Source organism: Sciurus carolinensis, chromosome 9 (assembly GCF_902686445.1).
Source record: "Sciurus carolinensis chromosome 9, mSciCar1.2, whole genome shotgun sequence".
In the NCBI taxonomy this organism is placed as follows: Eukaryota; Metazoa; Chordata; class Mammalia; order Rodentia; family Sciuridae; genus Sciurus; species Sciurus carolinensis.
This window is the reverse complement of record NC_062221.1, coordinates 28796815-28818519: the sequence shown is the minus strand read 5'-3', so window position 1 is coordinate 28818519 and position 21705 is coordinate 28796815. Positions and strand designations below refer to the sequence as shown.

General features: G+C 38.7%; 1 protein-coding gene across 6 annotated transcripts in view; it reads left to right on the top strand.

The window, feature by feature from the left end:
- Positions 1 to 21705, top strand: part of Arih2 (ariadne RBR E3 ubiquitin protein ligase 2) — a 54554-nt gene that overhangs the window by 25807 nt on the left and 7042 nt on the right. For 5 of the 6 annotated variants that reach the window (XM_047563764.1, XM_047563762.1, XM_047563766.1 and 2 more), the window contains 8 exons: positions 9371 to 9438; positions 13591 to 13654; positions 16002 to 16152; positions 16816 to 16937; positions 18292 to 18401; positions 20117 to 20234; positions 21141 to 21191; positions 21282 to 21303. In XM_047563764.1, coding sequence (XP_047419720.1) covers positions 9371 to 9438; positions 13591 to 13654; positions 16002 to 16152; positions 16816 to 16937; positions 18292 to 18401; positions 20117 to 20234; positions 21141 to 21191; positions 21282 to 21303 — 706 coding nt within the window. Of the gene's footprint in view, positions 1 to 5966; positions 6030 to 9370; positions 9439 to 13590; positions 13655 to 16001; positions 16153 to 16815; positions 16938 to 18291; positions 18402 to 20116; positions 20235 to 21140; positions 21192 to 21281; positions 21304 to 21705 lie in introns of all 6 variants that reach the window. The other variant, XM_047563765.1, reaches the window with a different exon arrangement.

Below are 21705 nucleotides of genomic sequence, written 5' to 3'. Positions count from 1 at the left end.
ATGTTTAACATCTTAAGAAATTGCCGAACTGTTTTCCAAGGCAGCCCAATTATTTTACCTTCCCATCAGCATTATGTAAAGACTCCAGTTTTTCTACATTCTTGCTAACCTTGGGATGGTCAGTCTTTTTTTGTTATTAATTATTCTAGTGACTGTGAAGTGGTATCTTTTGGGTTTAATTTGCATTTTCCTAATGACTAATGATATCATTAGTCATTAATGTAGTTAATGATCTTTCCTTGTGCTTATTTGCTATTCATGCCTTGTTTTTTCTTTTTTCTGTTGTTTTTTTCTGGTGGTGAAATGTTGAAATGTCTGTTCAAATCTTTCACTGTTTTTTTTTTTTTTGGTACCAGAGATGGAACCCAGGGGTGCTCTACCACTGAACTATATCCCTGTGCTTTTATTATTAATTTCAAAACAGGATTTGTTAAGTTGCTGTGACTGGCTCAGATTTGTGATCCTCATGCCTTGTCTTCCTGAGTAGCTGGAAGTACGGTGTGTGCTACTGCACCCTGTTCTTTTGCCCATTTTTAATAATTGGATTATGGGGTAGGGGATATAACTCAGTGGTAGAGTGTTTGCCTAGCATGTGCAAGGTCCTGGGTTCAATCCCTAGCATTAAAGGGGGAAACATAATGTTTCTGAAATTCATCCATATTGTATCATGGTTTTAAAAATTGAGGATTGTGTCCTATTCTTGGGTTGTAAGAGTTCTTTATATATTCTGAATTAAGTTCTTTGCCAGATATAAAATTTGCCAGTATTTTCTCCCACTTTGTGGCCTCTTTAATTTTTTTTAATGATGTCTTTTGAAGAACAAGTTTAATTTTGATGGAGTCTAATTTGTTCCCCCTCCCCTCCCCTTCTCTTTTTCTCTCTTTCTTAGGATTGTACTTTCAGTGTTATATCTAATAAATCCCTAAATCAGGGTTGTAAAGATTTTCTTTTTTGTTTTCTTTCCAGAGTTTTCTATTTGTAGGTTTTACATTTAAGTCCTGTGTTCTGCATTTTGTCTGTTTTGTATACATAATTATTCATTGATTCCAAAACCATTTGTTGAAAAGATGCTCCTTTCCATTATTAAGTTAAATTGACACCTTTGTTGAATATTGGCCATACACATAAGAGTTTACTTCTGTACTCTGTTTTGTTAATCTGTGTCTGCTCTAAACCTGTATTCCCACTGTCCTGATTACTACAGTAAGTCTTGAAGTCAGAAATTGTGTCTTCCAACTTTGGTGTTCTCTTTCAAGATTGCTTTTGAGGCCTGGGGATACAACTCAGTTGGTAGAGTGCCTGCCTCGTATGCACAAGGCCTTGGGTTCAATCCCCAGCACCACAAAAAAAAAAAAAAAAAAAAAAAAAATTGCTTTTGATATTCTAGATCCTTGGACTCAGAATGAAAAAAAGGCATGAAAATATTTTTTTGTGGATTACATGTTGAAATAGTAGTTTTGTATATTGGGTTAAAATATTAAAATAAATTTGACTAGTTTAAAGTTTTATTTACCATTTGTTTGCAGTTGTATAAATATTTGATTTTGGTATAGTGACCTTGTACTTTGTTACCTTACTAAATTCATTTTTTATCTCTAGTACTAGTTTTTTAGATAAGTTTAGGATTTTCTGCATAAACAGTCATCTTATCAAGGAATATGTTTCCTACATAAACAATTATTTTGTCTATATTTGTTTCTTCTTTTCCAATATTTATGTCTTTTTTTCTTTTTTGTGCATTATTGCATTGACTAGGGCCTCTAGTATAATATTAAATGAAATGGTGACAGTGTACATTCTGCCATTTTCCTGATATTAACAGTCACTATTTCATCATCATTTGATGATGTTTTTCACAGAATCCCTATATTGGATTCAGGCAGTTTATTTTTCTTCCTAATTTGCTGAGAATTTTTATCTTGAATCAATATTAAATTTTGATGGGTTTCTGTATCTCTTGAAATGATCATTTGGATTGTTTTCCCCCTTATTTAGTTAATTCAGTGAATTATATTAAGGAGAATCCAAAAGTTAAATCAGCCTTGTATTCCTGGGCTAAACCACACATGATGATAATGTATTATCCTTTTTTGTTTTTTTGTTTTTGTTTTTTTTTTTAGTTTTTTTGGATTAAAGATTTACATGTTGTTTTTGTGGTTATGCTTTTGTCAGTTTTTTTGTTTTGTTTTGTTTTTAAATCAGTGTTGTGCTACCCTAATAAAATGAGTTTGGAAGAAATGTTTCTTCTCAAGTTTCTGAAAGTGTTTGTATAAAGATTAGTGTTGATAGAATTCACCAGTAAAACCCCTAGGCTTGGAATTTTGTGGGAAAATTTTTGATAATGAATTCAGTATCTTTAATAAAGAGCTATTTTGTTTTTCTTTTTCATTTTGTGTCAGTTTTTCTGTGTTTGTTGGGGGGACAGGGGATCTAATCTGGGACTCTCTGCTTCATATCAGTTTTGGTATTTTTCAAGGAACTTAATAATTTTATCTAAGGTGTCAAATATATTAGTAGTAGATTGTTCATAGCGTTTCCTTATTTTCCTGTTAATATCTAAGATTTTTGTAGGGGGTTTGGGATATAACCCTTTGGTTGTGCAATTGCCTGTCATTCTCCAGGCCCTGGGTTCAATCCCAAGCACTGAAGAAAAAAATTTGTAGGGATAACCTCTCTTTAACTTTTGTTTTGGTGTCTTGTATCTTCTCTCTCTTTTTCCCTCCCATAATTGCATTAGGTTTTATCAACTTTGTTATCCTTTTAAAGAATCAACCTTCCTATTTAAAAAATTTTTTTTGGTACTAGGTATGGAACCGTATATATTTTTTATTTTGAGACAGTGTCTCCTTGCTAAATTGTGAAAGCTGGGCTGGAACTTGCAATATTCCTACCTTAGCCTCCTGAGTTGCTGGAATTGTAGGCATGTGCCACTGTACCCTGCTGGACTTTGTGAATTTTTGCTGTTAATTGTTTTGTGTTTTGGAGCGGGTGCCAGGGATAGAAGTCAGTGGCACTTGACAACTGAGCCACATCCCCAACCCTATTTTGTATTTTATTTAGAGACAGGGTCTCACTGAGTTGCTTAGTGCCTCGTTTTTGCTGAGGCTGGCTTTGAACTTAGGATCCTCCTGCCTCAACCTCCTGAGCCACTAGGATTGCAGGTGTGTGCCACTGCACCTGACTAGTTTTTTATTGATCTCATTTTCTTATTTTCCTTCCCTTTAGTTTGTGTTTAACCATTTTTTTCTATGTCATTGATTTTGGAACTTTCCTAATATAAACATTTACTTAGAGTTGTAAATCTCCTTATAGACTCTATGATAGCTGCATCCCCCTTATTTTATTATGTGTTTTTTTTTTCATCATTATTTAGGTTAAAACATTTTTTACTTGTGATATCTGCCTTGACACATGGTTCTATAGAAGTAATTGCAGTCGTTGGCTGCAAAGATGATCATTTTGGACAGAGAAGAGTTAGAGAAGTACATGGGGATGCTGGAATGATTTAGTTTATTGCTATACTTCAAAGAGGGTGGTGTTTCAGTGGTAGATCCTGTTGACTCTTCTAAATTATAAAGTTTGTCCTGTTAGTATTGGAGAGCAGTTGTGTGTTATAAACAAGTAAGAACTGGCAACATATAAGGACTCTGTAAGAATTGTCTGATACTGTTACTGTTATATAGTAGTTCAGGAAGTTCATCCTGAGGATGATGGAGTAGAGGGGTCCATACAGTAGAGTAGATAGGCATATGCATGAAGAATCTTTCCATTGTCCAGGTATAGCAAGTCTGTCTTGATGGGAGTGCTGAGGAGATGAAGGACTAGAGATTGGACAGTGGAATGAAGAAGGTGAAGTGGTAAGGAAGAATGAGACATGGAGTCAAAAGCCAAGAGTAAGATGTCTACTTTGAAAGGTGTGGGAGCATGTATGCACTGTGCCCCACTGCAACTCCTTTCCTCCACTCTTCTCCCCCCTCCACCAAGATGAGAGTACAGGAGGAAGAATTGCTGCAAAAGACTCAACACAGACCAAGAGAGGGTATTAAGGTAGAGGAAATTTAAATGTAAGAGTCTACCAACAAGATAAGGCATAAGGGAGGGCTGGGGATGTAATTCAGTAGTAGAGCACTTGCTGAACATACATATGCATGAGGCCCTGGGTTTAATCCCCAGTATTGCTAAAAATTAAAAAAATAAAAGCATGAGAAATATTTGTTGAATTTGTCAACAAGATGAATTTATATTTATTGCCTGGTGTATGTGTATAATGAATATCTTAGAATATCCACTGTTGGCAGTTCTGAATAGATTGAAATTAATAGTTGAAATCAAAATCATGTCACATTATGAGACAAATGGAATTAAAATCAGAAATAATCCAAGAGGATTTTTTAAAAATGAATTTGGTAGTCAAAGCCACTAAATTTTCTGGACTGGGGTTGTGGCTCAGTAGTAAAGCACTTGCCTGGCATGTGTGAGGCACTGGGTTCAATTCTCAGCACTACATAAAAATGAATAAATAAAGTAATGGTATTGTGTCCATCTACAACTAAAAAAATTTTTTAAAAGCAACTAAAATTTCAGAAGTATTACATATTATGAATTCTTAAAAATGACTTTAATATGTAGTTTAACATGATTTGGGATGGGGTAGGATAACATCTTCTCTCTGCTCTTGAGAGTCTGTTTAAATTTATTGTAACTGGGCTGGAGATATAGCTCAGTGGTAGTGTTTGTTTTACCATGTACAAGGTCTTGGGTTTGATCCCCAGCACGCATAGTGCTGGCACACATTTCATTGTGACTCTTCTTGACTCATGATCTTGTAAATGTCCAAAGTGCCTATCAAAGATAGGTTTCTCCTGGGGAATAGTGGAATAAGGAATGGGTTTACTAGAAATGGTAACTTATTCCCATTGAGAAATAGACTGGCTCCTGAGATAAAGAGAACAATAAAGACAATTCTGTCTCTCGATTACAGATGCAGATTATTCTGCAAGTAATTACCTTGAGAATGTGAATTTTTGGACAACATACTTTCTAGTTCTTCATTTATAATCTTTTTCTTCAGTTAATGTTTCAAAATAGAAAAAATATTCATAAATATGTTATTGATCTAATAGAACTGCAAGTTTATTCTGAACTTAATATCAGTTGTAGGGGCTAGGGTTGTGGCTCAGTGGTAGAGCGCTTGCCTCACATGCATGAGGCACTGGATTCACTTCCCAGCACCACATAAATAAATAACAAAAATAAATAAATAAAAGGGTATCGTGTCCATCTACAACTAAAATAACTTAAAATAATATTGATTGTATACCTTCCTAAGATAAATAAGTTTTGGGGCATTGAAAGAATTCATTTTCCTTTTGCAAAAGGTTTGACCTTTTCCTTATGAATCACCTTCATAATACTTAATCCTTACTACCAACAGATTGTTAGTTTCAGTAGCACAGCAAGAGTCCCTCCTAATTTGCTGAAAGATTTTTCTCCACAGAAAAGATTTCTCTTAATGTGCAGAAAGAGTGGAGAACCCTTCTATAACTAGAAGTGTTGGCTGTTAATAGGTTCTGAGTAGATTGCTGAGCTCACTCATTTTGTATGTTTTGGGGGGAGGTACTGGGAATTGAAAACAGGACTTTGGACAAACACTTTCCAACTGAGCTATATCCCCACCCCACTCCACTCCCCTTTTTTCTTATATTGTGAGACAGGGTCTCGGTAAGTTTCCCATTCTGGCCTCCAACTTTTGATCCTCCTACCTCAGTCTCCTTAGTACCTGTGGTTATAAGCATGCACCCCTGAGCCCAGCAGGTTGCTGAACTCTTGGAATATTAAATAGCGATGGTGCAAATATTAGTTCTTTCCTGAAAATAATGCAGCTGTTTGCACATAGACTGATTTTTTTTTTTTTTTTTTTTTTTTTTTTTTTATACCTTTTATCTGGTTTAATATCCTCCAAAAAGCCTTGTCCTGGCTCTTCTATCAGGAAGCCACTTCTTCCTCTGGAAAACTGCTGGGCTAAGGAGGTGAGTAGGTACAGTTAATTTTTCTTTGTGACCTGAATCAGAAAAGGGATAGCTTCCCTGCTGAGACACCTTGTAGAATAAATTCTAGAGTGCCAGTTTCTTTTTGTCTTCCTCCATCCCTATGCTACTTAAAAGGCCTTTTTTTTTTTTCCAAATTGAACTCAGGTGTACTCAACCACTGAGCCATATCCTCAGCCCTATTTTGTATTTTATTTAGAGGTAAGGTCTCACTGATTTGGTTAGTGCCTCGTTTTTGTGGAGGCTGGCTTTGAACTTGTGATCCTGCTGCTTCAGCCTCCTGAGCCACTGGAATTTCAGGTGTGTGCCACTGCACCCAGCTTAGAGAGCTTTTCGGAACCTGGTGTCCATTACTGGATGAGGTATGGTTACACCCTTTTAATTTTGAGACATTGTCTCCCTAAGTTGCAGAGGCTGACCTTGAACTTGTGATCCTCCTACCTCAGTGTCCTGAGTAACTGGGGTTACAGGTATGTGCCACCTCATCCAGCCCTGTAGTGGATCTTTGGACATTATATGGGCAGTGTCTTACTCTATGACTTGGTTATTGCAGTAGTTCCTCCTACAGAAGGCTGGTGGGATATTTGTGTAGCTGACACTTGAATGTGTCTGTTATCTTGTGTATGTTGATGTATTGATGTATTCTTGACTGTTCATATCACTTCACTTTTATAAAGTGCTAGTGTCTCGTGCCTTGGCTCTTATTTACTTTTTAGTGCTAGGGATTGATCCAGGGTCTCATGAAGGTTAGGCAAGTGCCTTACTACTGAGCTATATCTGTAGTCCACTAGTACTCTATTCACATTATCTGTTCTCTCCAGAACTCAGCTCTACTTGAATAATCTGTCTGGTTTTGTCATTAGCAGACTTGTAGTGATCTGTAAATTTTTATTTTAACTGAGGGCCATGTTGTTATCTGTAGGTGGGCTCTACCTCATGTTTTATTCTGAAACTTCATTGCAGCTATAAGTACTATTATGATCAAGGAATCAGATTTATTTCAGTCTTAAACTTTCTTGACCTTCTTGAAGAAATAGCAGAATTTATTTTTTAAATGCACAGGTTAAGGACATAATATTACTTAGTAATCAGCTTAACTGAGTGGCCATCCTGTATCCAGTGTAGTTCTGCTCAGTGGATCTGTGAGGGGCATAGTGAGACATTTAGAAAGCAGTGAGTATAATGCAGATTGAGCCTCACTAGATAAAAGAAGGAGTTTATCCAAAAGAGTATAGTGGTGGTATTAACTATTATATTTTTGTTTTTGGTACTGGGGATTGAACCCAGGGGTGCTTGACCACTGAGCCACATCCTCAACCCCTTTTTTATATTTTATTTAGAAACAGGGTTTCACTGAGTTGCTTGGGGCCTCACTAAATTCCTGAGGCTGGCTTTGAACTTGCGATCCTGCTGCCTCAGCCTCCCAAGCCACTGGGATTACAGGTGTGTGCCACCAAGCCCAGCTAACTACCATATTTTTAAAAAGTATTTTTAACCAAAAGCTACATTGAAGCAGTTGTTTAAGTTTAAACCAAATATCTGGTTTCTGTTTTCATTTTGTGATAATGGTGTGTTGTAATGAATAGTTTTGTTATGGCCACTGTTAGAAAATATCCACCCTCAGTTAGAAATAACACCCTCAGAAAATATCAGCTGTAAGTGAGGAAACCTAGGCCTAAAGCCTCCATGGGCCTCAGTAAGAGAATACTTATACATTGTGCATGGCTCAGATGCTTTTCACCTTTTGTGGAAGGCAAGTGAGGACCCCTGCTCCTTTGTAGTAAGCTGTCTTTAGTCTTCCAGATGTACTTGGACTGTAGAACTGGAACACACTCTTTGATTGCTCAGCCTTTGACAGTGATTGTGCCCTTTTTAAATTGTGCTCAGTTTTGTCTCCTTTCACGGGCAACTTGGGCTCCAGGGGTGTGGATCACATATTGGTTACTTTGTCTGCCTCCTGAAGTTCTTTTCTGTGGTCCAGGCAGGCCATATTTTACAAGTCCTTAGTGGCTGCCATGTAAGGACTCAGTCCAGTGAGCAGAGTATGTTCTGTGTGTTTTCCTAGCCTGAAGTTTGCGCCTTATTTCTCCTTGAATCCGTGGTACCTTTATTCTGTTGCTCTCTGGGAAGTTTGATCTAGGCCTCCAAACATATCCTGATCTTTTGTGGATCCACCCTAACTTTGACATTTGAGGTGTTTTGTTAGCTTACTTAACAATTATGACTGATATTATGACTATAGTGTGCTGTCTTCCTACTTGCTTCTTTAACTTAATATTGAAATGGGAACTTCTTTCTGTCAATAAACATCTACAACATTCTTTTCAAAAACTGCATAGTAGTCTGTTGCATGAATCTGTCATATATTATTTACCTAGTTCATTTTTGTTGGGCAGTTTAAGTTATTCTAATCTTTTACTATTGAAAATAACCCAGTGGCTCACTTGCCCACTAATATTTCTAAGGAGGAATTTGCAAAAGTGGAATTGCTAGTTCAAAATACCTTTTGAGGCTCTTTAATAGTTAGGAACCATGTGCTTTAAATGTTCAGTAGTAGAATGCAGGGGCCAGAAAGACTACCCACAAAATTTTAAGTAGTCTTCACAGTTAGTGCTCATTGGATTCTAGGAATTCAGGGATTTTAGACAGGAGTTTGGTTTGTTTTCTTTGTGGAATTAATACAAGGAAGTTGAGGCTGGGAGATTTTCTTTAAGTACAAGGTGTGCTTTGGGTGTATGGCCTCCTATAACACCCTCAGGAATATACATTATGTTAGGGAACCCATAGCTCTTTCGTTTATTTTGGATGCTAAGTTATTTATTTTTTACTTTTTTTTTTTTTTTTTTTTTTTTTTGGTACAGGGGATTGAACTCATGGGCACTTGACCACTGAGCGACATCCCTAACCCTATTTTGTATTTTATTTAGAGACAGGGTCTCACTGAGTTGCTTAGTACTTCAAAGTACTTGTACTTTGAACTTGGAATCTTCCTGCCTCAGCCTCCCAAGCCGCTGGGGTTACAGGTGTGTACCATTGTGCCTGGCTGCTAAGTTATTTACTGTAGAATGAGTGGTTTTGTTAAGTTTCAAATTAGAGTTTGCAATTTTTTTAGAAGGGTCATTCACCAAAACAAAGATAGAAAATCAAGAGATTCATAAAAATCACTAAATTTAAAACTTCAAAGAGAAAAACATTATCAGGAGAATAAAAAAATGGAAATCAAGCCTGAGCCTGGCATAGATGTAAATGTAAGCATTTCTCAAAGTATGTAGCACTCTAAAAGAAACTTCAGTTTATTTGATTTTTTTTTTCTTTCTTTTCAGGTATCTCATTCAGTTGCCAAACTCATATTAGTTAATTTCCACTGGCAAGTCTCAGAGATATTGGACAGGTAAGGTCTTTAGGGAAGAGAAGATAATGTTGCCCATAGCCCCCCATTCTGCCTCCCCACTCACTAGTGATTATTGTTTATATTTTGAAATATATTCTGATGTGCATTTAAAATTTTTAAAACACTGGATCATACTGTACATCCCTTTCTCTCAATATATTATGAGCATTTCCCCACATCTATAGCTTATTCTCCTTCAGTGTTAATTCTATCACAGTATTTCATTATATAGGTGTTCCATACTTTACCTAAGCTTCTATTGTTTGACAGTGAAGTTAGTTTAAATATTCTGTGCTATTGTTGATTTTTTAATCAGTTTCCTTCTAGATAATATTGCCAACATCTCCAGCTACTTCTTTTGGATATATCATAATACATAGCATATTGCCTTTAGAAAAATCGGCCATTGACAGACCTGGAGACACATGCCGGTGATCCCAGCTACTGGTGAGGCTGAGGCAGGGGATTGAAAGTTTGAGGCCAAGCTCAGCACCTTAGCAAGGCCCTAAAGCAACTTAGTAAAATTCCGTCTTAAAACAAAACATATAAGGGTTGGGGAAGTTGGTAAAGTGCTCGCCTCACATGCACAAGGCCCTGTGTTCAATTCCCAGCACCACCACAAAAGAAAAAAAAAAAAAGAAAGAAAGAAAAGAACCGATAACCTTAATAAATCCCAATATTCCTTTAAAAAAAAAATTAAAGAACTGGGGATATAGCTCAGTAGGAAAGTATCCTTGGATTCCATTCCCAATACCAAAAAATAATTAAAAAATAAGAAAGAAATCTATGCAGTGGTTCATCCCTATGATTTCAGCTCCTTAGGAAGCTGAGCCAGGAAGTTGACAGGTTCAAGGTCACCCTTAGCAATTTGTTGAGACCCTGTCTTAAAATAAATAGCAGTGGAGATGTAGCCCAGTGGTAGAGCATATTCCTGCATGTTGGCCCTAGGTTCAATCCCCAGTACTGTTTAAAAAGAAAGAAAAGAAAAAGAAAGCCATGTATGGTGGCACACACTGTAAATCCTGGTGGCTTGGGAGACTGAGGCAGGAGGATCAATTCAAAGCCAGCTTCATCAACTTAGTGAGTCCCTAAGCAACTTAGTGAGACACTATCTCAAAATAAAAAATAAAAAGGACTGAGTATATGATTCAGCAGTCAAGTACTCCTGGGTTCAATCCCCAGTACTAAAACAAGAAAAAAAAGTTTGACCACGTTAACCACATACTGCTGCCTTCAGGATATTTGAGTGTTCCTTCTCACCTGCTCCAGAACCAGTGTACTTTTTTTTAAAAAACACTTTTTTTAATATGTATTTTTTAGATATTGAGGGTCCTTTGTTTTTCTCATTTATTTATATGTAATGCTGAGACTTGAACCCAGTGCCTCACACATGCTCGGCAAGAGCTCTACCACTGAGCCACAATGCCAGTCCAGAACCAGAGTTCTTCAACCACAGACCTCAGAGATGTTTTAGAAGTTGTCATGAAAAGGGATCCTCCTCCTCTTACAGATCTCTTGTGTCCCACCTTCAGATGCAGATGTTTCTCTCCAGCTCAGTGTTTCTCATCCTCAGCACCAGTAACACTGGACAATGTCCACAGCCCTTTTTTTATGTTTAGATGTTTTTTATGTTTCACTTAATTGCCCAGGCTGACTTTGAACTTCCATTCCTCCTGCCTCAGCCTCACTGGTAGCTGGGGTTACAACTATGTACGGGCTGGGGATATAGCTCACTTGGTAGAGTGCTTGCAAGGCAAGCACAAGGCCCTGGATTCAAATCCCCAGCACTGCCAAAACAAAAACAAAAACAAAAAAAACCAAATATGTTGTCAGTGGATCTTTATTTATATGCGGTGCTGAGAATCGAACCCAATGTGTCTTGTATGGTAGGCAAGCTCTCTACCACTGAGCTACAACCCAGTTCTTTATTGTGTTGGGGACTGCTCTCCAATTCGTAGAATAGTTGCCAGTGCCTCTAGACGCAGCCTACTTGAGGTCAGTTAGGGAATGGCATCCCTAAGTCCTTGATAATAAAAAACGTCTTTAGACATTGTGCATCAGATAATCCCTGGAGAACAGAATCACCCTAGCTGAGAAGCACAATTATTACCTCCACCCATTCACAGTGTAGTAAGTCTTCCTTTCTACTTGTGGTGTGATTTCATTGATCTGTGAAAAAAGATTATGCCTTTGCTTCTTTAGGCTATATACAACTGGTGTAGTTATACCAACTGGAACAGCTCAGCACAATCAGGAAAAGTCAGATGATTCCTGATTCACTACAACTTTCACATGCTCGGTACTTTAGATCTTAATATGTTTAGATAGACTTGCAGATGAACTTCTATTATTATAATAGTAATAATAATAATAATTAATATTTTTATTATTACTACTATTTCTACTACTGCACCGTAGGTTCTGGTAATGGGGTTTCTCTCTATTATTACTGCACCATAGCTTCTGGTAATGGGGTTTCTCCTTATTGTCCAAACTCTCAAGCATAACTTGAGAGTATATATTTGAATTACTAAAAGTGTTTAGAACACTAGTTTGAGAACCAGGGATAAAACAGGTCCTTTAACAAAGGTAGCTGAAGGAAGCATTCTGACTAGATAGGGTAAGGTAATCACATAAAAGAGGTACAGTTCGTGCCTGCTGCAATTACTTGTATCTTGTTTTTGATTTTTGCAGTACTGGGGATTGGACCGCTGAGCTACATTTCCAGCCCTTCCTTTTTTTTTAAGTATGGGTTGGAACCCAGTGCACTTAACCACTGAGCCACATCCCCAGCCCATTTTATTTTGAGTCAGGGTCTCACTAATTTGCTTAGGGCCTTACTGAGTTGCTGAGGCTGACTTGGAACTTGGATCCTTCTGTGTCAGCCTCCTGAGCCTCTGGGATTACAGGCATGTACTGCCATGCCCAGCTGCCAGCCCTTCTTACTTTATTTTGAGACAAGTCTTGCTAAATTCTCCATACTGACCTTGAACTTGTCGTCCTCCTGCCTTAGCATCCTAAGTAGCTGGTATCACAGGTCTTCATCACCACACCTGGCCTCAAATTGTTTTCTAAAGTGCTTATTCAACTTTGTTCCCATCAGTGGTATTTGAATGATCCTGATACTGTCAGACTTCATTTTGTAATCTGGTATTTATACATGGGATTTCAGTGGTGTTTTTTTTTGTTTTGTTTTGTTTGTTTGTTTTCCTCTCCCTCTTCTCTGGTTTTTTGTTTTCTTTTGTTTCGTTTTGTGGGACTTGGGATTGAACCTAGGGGCATTCTTACTACTGAGCCAACCCTTTTTATTTATATTTTTTCTTTTGGATCAGGGTCCTACTAAGCTGCAAGAGACTGAGCTTGGGATTCTTATGCCTCAGCTTCTGGATAGTGGATTATAGACCTGTGCCACCATCCCTAGCTATTGTTTTTAATTTCAATTTTTTTTTCTCTGTCCCCTGAGTGAAATGCCTGTTCTTTTTCGTGTGTGTATGTGTATGTGTGTGTGTGTGTGTGTGTGTGTGAGTTAGAGTTATTTTGTCTTTTGAAATGGACTTTTAGTTTTAATTTATTCTCATACTAATTCTTTGCCAGTTTATAGAGAGATGCACATACATGATTTGATTATCTTCCAATATATGGCATGGGTTTTTACCATATGGTATCTTTTGATAAACTGAAGCATTTAAATGCCCCATAATTTGTCAGACTCTTTTATATTTTGCCTTTTGAGTCTTAAGGAATTCTTCCTCCTTGAAGAGATAGAGATATTTTCCTAAGGCCTGGGGAGATAGCTCAGTTGTAGAGTGCTTGCTTTGCAAGCACAAGGCCCTGAGTTCAATCCCCAGCACTGTAAAAAAAAAAAAAAAAAGAAAAGAGAGAGAGAGAGATTTGCCTATATTTTCATAACTAGATTTAAAGCAGATCTGGTCCATTATAGATATTTTTACAGTTCAGTAAGTTTGAAGCAGTTATTTTTCTTATACCGATTGAGAGCTAAAATATTGAGAGAGAACAAAAATCTTTTTGTAAAACAGACTGGTTCTGTGAAAAGGTAATGTGATCACAACACATGGTGGTCTGTCCTTTTTATTGTTACTATTAAAAATGTCTTTAATTTCTGATTTCATTTATTTGCTTTTTGTTTTGTAGATACAAGTCCAATTCTTCTCAGCTGCTCGTTGAGGCACGAGTTCAGCCTAATCCATCAAAACATGTGAGTGTCTTCTACTTGAATGAGGCTCCTTTGGATGCCTGTTACTCTTGTCGAGTCTTAGTGTCATGGAGAAACATTTTTGCTTTGTTTGTAGTCAGCATGTCCAATCAGTGAGCATGCCAGTATCTTTTAGTTGGGAAAGTTTCAGGCTGGAGGTGTAGTTCAGGGGTGGGACATTTGCATAGCATATGTGAAGCCCTCTTGTACTACCAGAAAAAAAAAAAAAAGTTTCCTTTACAGAAAATAACTCATTGTCTATCCCTGGACCCTTTCCAGCCTGACCTTACCTTCCTTTCTTTCTGCACCCTTACACAGCTTATACTCCCTTCCTTCCAGGTGCTTTGGTGTTGTCAAGATCACTGCATACCTCTTTGAGTCTGTTTATGCCTTTTCTGATCTAGAATGTTTGGACTTTGTCCCTATGTTTGCTTGTAAGAAGAAATTTGCCTTCTTTTTCCCTCCTCATTATTGGTGATTGAACCCATGCATCCTCTATCACCTTATCCCTTTTTTATTTAAGACAGGGTCTCACTAAGTTGGCAAAACTGGCCTCAAACTTATAATCTTACTGCCTCAGCTTCCAAGTACCTGGTATTACAGGCATGTGCCACCACACCTGACTGAAATTCACCTGTAAAGATTCAAATCCAGCCAGGCATGGTGGCATAGGCCTGTAATACCAGCAACTTGAGAGGCTGAGGCAGGAAGATCACAAATTCAAAGCCAGCCTCAGTAACTTAACAAGGCTCTAAGCAACTTAGTGAAATCCTATCTCAAAATAAAAAAATAAAATAAAAGGGCTGGTGATATGGCTCTGAGTTCAGTGCCTGGAACTGAATGAAAAAAGAAAAGAAAGATTCAAATCCAAGTCACCGATTCACAAAACCTCTTCCCTGTGAATCATTTCCCTCAAAACTTGTTTAATTATATCTTTTAATTTTTACATGTGTGATGTAGTGATTAATTCATATCTTCTTATCTCCCCTACTATAAAAACTGTCTTAATAATGCATAGCAAAATCTTGCGTATATTCTGTAAACATTTGTACAATGGTTTTACACTTATATTTGTTTCCTTTTCTTTTTAAAAATTAATTTATTTTTTTTATGTGGTGCTGAGGATCGAACCCAGTGCCTCACACATGCTAGGCAAGCACTCTACCACTGAGCCACAACCCCAGCCCCGTATAATAATTTTTAAGTTAGGGCTGTGTTAAAAGAGCCCTTAGGAAGGAGAATTGGAGCATAGATCCCCATATAGTTTTTGCAGCTTCTATAGGAGAAAGGTTTCCAGAAGCATATTGGACAAATAGAATGTAGGCCTTTTCCTTAACTTTTTTTTTGTTTTGTTTTTCCCAGTGAGCCAAAAAGAACCCAATGAAGCTTGTAAGTGGAATTTTCCATTGGTTTGTAATTTTAGCCAGGGTACCCAAATTGTCTTTGCCCATTTATATATCATGCTGTGAATTTTGGAGTTAAAGCTGGAATAGTTCCTTTTTATCCCTCCAAGTTAATTATTTGTGACATCTCTTTGATATGTTAAGGATGAGTTATAACTAGTAATATCTGTAATAATTTGTGGTTTGGGCAGTGTTTGGTTTTGTTTTTGTACTGAGGATTGAACCCAGGGGTACTTTTTACCACTGAACTACCTCCCAACCCTTTTTTTTTTTTTAATTTTTATTTGTTTTTGAAGCAGGGACAGGGTCTCTCTTAAGTTGCTTAGAATCTCATTCAGTTGCTGAGACTGGCCTTGAATTTACAATCCTTCTGCTTCAGCCTCCCAGATTGGTGGAATTAAGGACATGCATCCAGTGATGAGCATATTGATAGGGAAAAACCACTGTCCTTGACATGTAAAACTGCACTGTATGCTGTGAGAAGCTTCACAGACTCAGCTTCTCAGAATCTTTTATGCCTGGGTTTGTACTTGTTGAGGGCCAACTCTGTGTTGTGCTGAACAGGAGTAATTCCTCCAGTGTCAACCTCTTGATTTGCTGTGATTACAGGCATGCTTTACATGCCCAACAATCCTGTATAATCAGCCATCATAAACCACTGTAAGTTTTCATTTCATTCTCTGTTCTCTGAATTCTAGTGGTTTTGCAAGCCCAGCTGAGATATCACCTCCCACAGAAAGCCCTTCTGGTATATGCTTTAGCCCCTTTGCTACTTAGTCTCTGCTACTTAACCCCTTTGGGACTCAAGAGTCCACATGTTTCAGTTGGACTTTGTCTTGTTGCAAAGTCAGGATCACCTTCCATGCACCCAACTACTTGAGGTACTCCTGTGGCCTCCTTAGACCTGAAGGATGTTCTTTGGCTCATGTGGCTCTACCTCTCTCCAGGTCCCCACCTCCCTTCCCCCTCACCATTGTGCAGTGTGTATGCAGTTTGTGCGGAAGGAAAACCTACTCTCTCTGGCCTGCCAGCACCAGTTTTGCCGCAGCTGCTGGGAGCAGCACTGCTCAGTACTTGTCAAGGATGGCGTGGGTGTGGGTGAGTCTGCCACAGAACTTGTAAATGTCTGGCATGAAGTATTTATCTTCAAATTTGCCTTTCAATTCTCTAGTAAACTTGACTATTTTCTTCTAAGACTGAGCTTTTTATCATCAGAACTAGTGATTTCCAAACACATCAGTCCACATAGTGGCAGAGGTTCCCCCAGTCCTCAGCAAAATGAGGAAATTAAAGCTATTGTATATATTAGTATAAGCACAAGGTTATCATCTCTCACCTTTTAGGTGAATAGCCCTTTAAGCTGCCTACCCTTATCTTAATTCCCCAGGTGGCAGCCATAACTCAGAAACACCTAAGAGAATCTGCCACTATTTAGGCAACTCATAGTGTAAATCAAATTTAGTGATTAGTTTCAGGTGTATTTGTTGTACTATGACTTGATGACATTGATACTAATTATCACATTAAATGGTATCTGTAAAATCTCATTGTATTAATATTAATCACAAGCACATAATATTAAGTATTAGAACTATCTTGTTAATCAAGAACCAAAAATAAAGAATCACATAAAACTTGTGATTTTGTGGTGCTATTGATGATATATATGTAGTATGGGATAATATCTGTTGGTTGAACCCCATGGGCAAGTATTGTGTCTCCTGCAATATCGTTGCCTATCAGGTTGTCTTTGTTCAACAGGAGTCTCTTGTATGGCTCAGGACTGTCCACTCCGTACACCAGAGGACTTTGTGTTTCCATTGCTTCCCAATGAAGAATTGAGAGACAAATATAGGCGCTACCTCTTCAGGGATTACGTGGAGGTATGACTGACCCCTGTTTTTCTGCTCTCTCTTTTATTGGGCTTACCTTTATTTGATGGTCACCATAGTTACTTATTTTATAGATGAGGCTTCATTAGGTATTGTTGTTTGATGAGAGAGTTTCTTGGCTTTAAAAAAGTTCAGAAACCACTAGAGTGGTAGTGAAGATCATAGGCCCTGTAGTCAGGAAGACCGCTGTGCAAATCTCAGATATATTGCTTCTTTGTTTGTGACAGTTGACTCATTAGTTTTTCTCTCTTGAGTCTTGGTTTCTCGTTCCATAGACTGGACAAAAATCCCTACTTTATACATAGTTGCTTAAATAAGCTATTGTATGCTGGAATGAACACAAACAAGTCAGGTGAATCTCAGGATTCCAGTTAGTTCCATGGGATTCTGCATACAGAAGTGATATTTCTTTTTTCTTCTTTTTTTTTTGAAGGGGGCAGAGGGTTAATACTGGGAATTGAACGCAGGGTAGTTTAACCTGATCCACACCACCAGTGCTTCCCCCACCTTTTCATTTTTTTATTTTTAGAATCTCACTGAATTGCTGAGGCTGGCTTTGAACCCACAATCCTCCTGCCTCAGCCTCCCAAGCAGCTGGGATTACAGGCATGTACCACTGTGCCTGGCAGGATATTTCTTTTTTAGCATTTTGAAACCTCATCTAGGATTCCATCATCATCAGTTTTGAAATCTTTTTTTCTCTTTTGAGCTACCTGTCTGGTGTTGATGATTCTATGCAGAACAGTTTTCACCTTTGTCTTTTACGGCTGAACTTATTTGATTGATTTATGGTCTCGTGCACATGGTGCAAGATAAACAGAAGGCCTTGTTCTTTGTGATATATGCTGCCGTTGGTAGATTCCTGAGGATCATTGAGCCCTCAGAGCTGTCATATTCACATCTGGGTGGACTGTGTTCCTTTCTAGCCTGTGTTCTTAACCCCCCAACCCCCCCCTCCCCCCCGGCCTTCTTGAGATGATTTCTCATGTTACCCAGGCTGGCCTTAAACTCCTGGACTCTGGTGATCCTCCTGTCTCAACCTCCTGAGTAGCTAAAACTATAAGCAACTGCCACTGCATGTGACTCACAGATACGTTTCTATATTCTATTTTGTAATATAATCTTAGGTCATTCTAGTGAATTGTTACCTGGTTTAAGCTAAACATTTGTAGTTCTTCATTATCTGTCCAATGTCTGGTCTTCAGGGCATCTGTTCTAAATTTGTTCTTGACCTATGTCAACCACTGGAAGAACAGAAAGAAGGCATTTTAGCACTCAACACAGGTCTGTTTTGGAGGCAGCAACTAGGCAATATCCTCATTGTTTCCCCTTGCTGTGTTCACAGAGTCATTACCAGCTCCAGCTGTGTCCTGGTGCAGACTGCCCCATGGTTATTCGGGTACAGGAGCCTAGAGCTCGCCGAGTGCAGTGCAATCGGTGCAACGAGGTCTTCTGGTAAGATTGAATGGGTGCTAAGCAGCTCTGGGCTTGAGCTACATCCTTCTCCAAAGCACCACTGTTGTTGCTCTGTGCGAGGGTGGGGCTGAAGGAACCAAAAAAGCAACTCTGCTCCAAGTGAGCAGGTTTGTGCCCAGCATCTCATGTTCCATGAGGTGTTAGATTAACACGCTCAGTCTGGAGACAAGGAAGTAGAATAGATTCTTAAGAGAAGGTATAATGGTTTATGTTACTCGTGGCCCAGAGATTGTGTTTGTGTGGATCTACCTGCACACATTACTGACATATTACTGTTTTTGGAAGGTACAACACTCAGTGTTTTGATTTTTTTCAGTCTTGGTCTTTCTTGGCTAATTTTTGTAAAACTATAATTCATAAATGTATTTTACATCTACATTTGAATGTATATGTAGGTTTACTTTATTCAGTAGATATTGCAGCTAACCGAAGGCTTACTGGATGACAGTATCCTAATTACTTTTCCTGCATTATCACAACTGTATGATTGGTTCTTTGTTATAGGAGAGTAAGTTTGGGTGCTAGTAAATGGCAGAGCCAAAATTTAAGTCCAGATCTGTCCTACTTGTGCCTTCCTGGAATATTCATGATGGGACTTCAGAGACAGTATCTGGAAAATGTGACGTACATGTCTTCTGCCTTTTAAGGCAGCGTTAAGGGGGACTGTGTGGCATACCAAAGGTTAAGAATAACTAAGTAGTTGCTCTTCATCCTTTGTCCCACATTATGAACTTGTTTTTCTAAGGCATTTATTTGGCTAACTGCCCAAAGGCCTTTGCTATCCACAGAGTACTGTTGGCTTGGACTAAGAGGAAGTTGAAAATATGAGAGCTTAGACCAATAGGTATCAGTCTTTTCTTTTCTGATTTTAAGTTTTAAGTTCCATCAGATGTATTTTGACCCTATAGATTTTGCAAGTTGTAGAATTTGTGCATCCTCATGTGCACATGTGGCTAGAAGATGATGTAAGACTCACAAAACTGAGTCTTTTGGTTCTTAATCAAGGGGTCCTTCTCAGAGCATCTTGCCATACCCTTCAAGAAACTGGGCCTGGGTGGGGATGTTGCACTTGTCTAGCATGTGCAAGGATCTTGGGTTTAATCCCTAGCACCTCTGGTGGGGGGAAAAAAGAAGAAACTGGGCTCAGGGCTGGGACTGTAGCTCAGGATTAGAGAACTTATCTAGCCTTGCTTCCATTCCCAGCAACATTCACACATGAATAAGAAGAAGCTGGGCTGGCTGTGTTTTTGTTTTTTTTTTTTTTAATATTAATATTAATTTTTTAATACTTTTTAGATGTCAGTGAACCTTTATTTATTTATATGTGGTGCTGAGAATTGAACCCACTGCCTCACACATGCTAGGCAAGCTCTCTACCACTAAGCCACAACCCCAGCCCCTGGGCTTGCTGTTTGACATCCTTTCAGGAAGAGTTGACACCATGCAAAATGTTTAAATGGAGACATTTTATTTGAACATATCAAGAATATGTCTTAGAGGGGCTCAGGTCAAGTAGTCATATTCAGTATAATATACCGAATATCTTGGTAAGTAAAGGTTCCAAAGGCTTTGGAGACTTTGCCTCTTCGAAAAGCTTTAATTCAGGTTCTGCTGGCGTGGTCAAAAGGAAAATTCAAAAAACACTGGACTCTGACTTAATGAATATTTGAATGTTTTTCTTTTCCAATTTTAAGTTTCAAGTGTCGTCAGATGTATCACGCCCCCACAGACTGCGCCACAATCCGGAAATGGCTCACGAAGTGTGCAGACGACTCTGAAACAGCCAACTACATTAGTGCTCACACTAAAGATGTAAGGACCATATCTTACCTGTCACGGATCTGCCCTCAGTGCTATCCAGGGCCCTGGCTTGGAGATTTGTCACCTGAGAACAGAACACACAGAACCCCAGGGTTTTTGCTAGGGGTTGTGGATGCTCACCCAGGGTTGGCAGAGTTTGTAGTAATTTGTCATAGGATGCATTGGGTGCATATAATTTAATAAAATGCCAAAATATTTGGGAAATTTTGACCCAAAGAAGAACTGATTAAGAGGAAACTAGTTTTTATTGAATGCCTACTAGTCTTTAACAGCCCTGGGAAAGGGTGCTGGTTGATAGCCATAAAGCAAGGCTGTAATGTGAACACAGACCTAGTCAGTTCTTGTTTTGAAATTTCTCATGGGAAAGCATGCAGGCTTTAGAGGCCATTATACCCTGGACCTGCTAAGTCAGTGCACTCACAAGCACAGCTATGGCCATGACAGTAAACAGTCTCTTTTCATGGTACTGGAGACACAGCAGCAAACTAGTCTGTCTTGGTGTTTGGGGTTTCAGTGCCCTCTTCTGGAAACAGGCAAGCCAACTAGGACTTAATCCAGTGTGGCATCTCTAGGACTTCTTTGGTAATCTTCCCCCGTGGATAGGCCTTCTGCTGATTCAGCCTGTACTTAATCTGAGCGACTACGTGGCAGGACAGATGGTGGAAGACTTAGTGGGGTTCAGCTGGTGCTTGAATTGTTTCAAAGCCAAACATGCTGACCTCATTTCCTTGAATTGCTGTTCCAGCTTCACCGACCTGCCACATTTAAGTGAGATGCTCCTCCCCAGAAGTGCTCTCACGATGAGCTACTGGGCACGGGTGCCAGGAGTTTTGTATAATTTGTCTTAGAACTGGCCTGATGGTGCGTGAGCCTAATGGCACCATTCTGTCTCCTCAGTGTCCCAAGTGCAACATCTGCATTGAGAAGAATGGAGGCTGCAATCACATGGTGAGCAGAAGCCTGTACACTTTGCATGTATGACATGGAGCCTTTGGTCAGCGTGCCCTTAATGTGTTCTCTTCTGTTTCCCTCTGACAGCAATGCTCCAAATGTAAACACGGTGAGTCCCAGGCCTGGTGCCTAAGGCCCGGTGGCACAGTCTATATTTCTTGTGCTTGGGTCTCCATTGTTTGTTTAGTAAGTTCTTTTGTAGTGAAATGATAAAATAAAGGGGAACTTTAGTCACTATAAGTCATTATAAGGCGTAAAACAGCTTTTTATTTATTCATTTATTGGTCCCTTGTATAATTCCAATGAAGAGTGACAGCCAGGTGTGATTGTATGTGCCTGTGCTTTCTGACATGTAGTCAGACGTGAAGTTTGGGATGACCCTGTGACCCTCAGTCATCCAAGAAGATTTTAGTGTATTTTAATTTTATTCTCTTTGCTAAGGAAGGTAAGTAGCAAGGAGCTTATAGTTTTCCTACTACAGGAATTTTCAGAGGGGCTTTTGATTTGACTT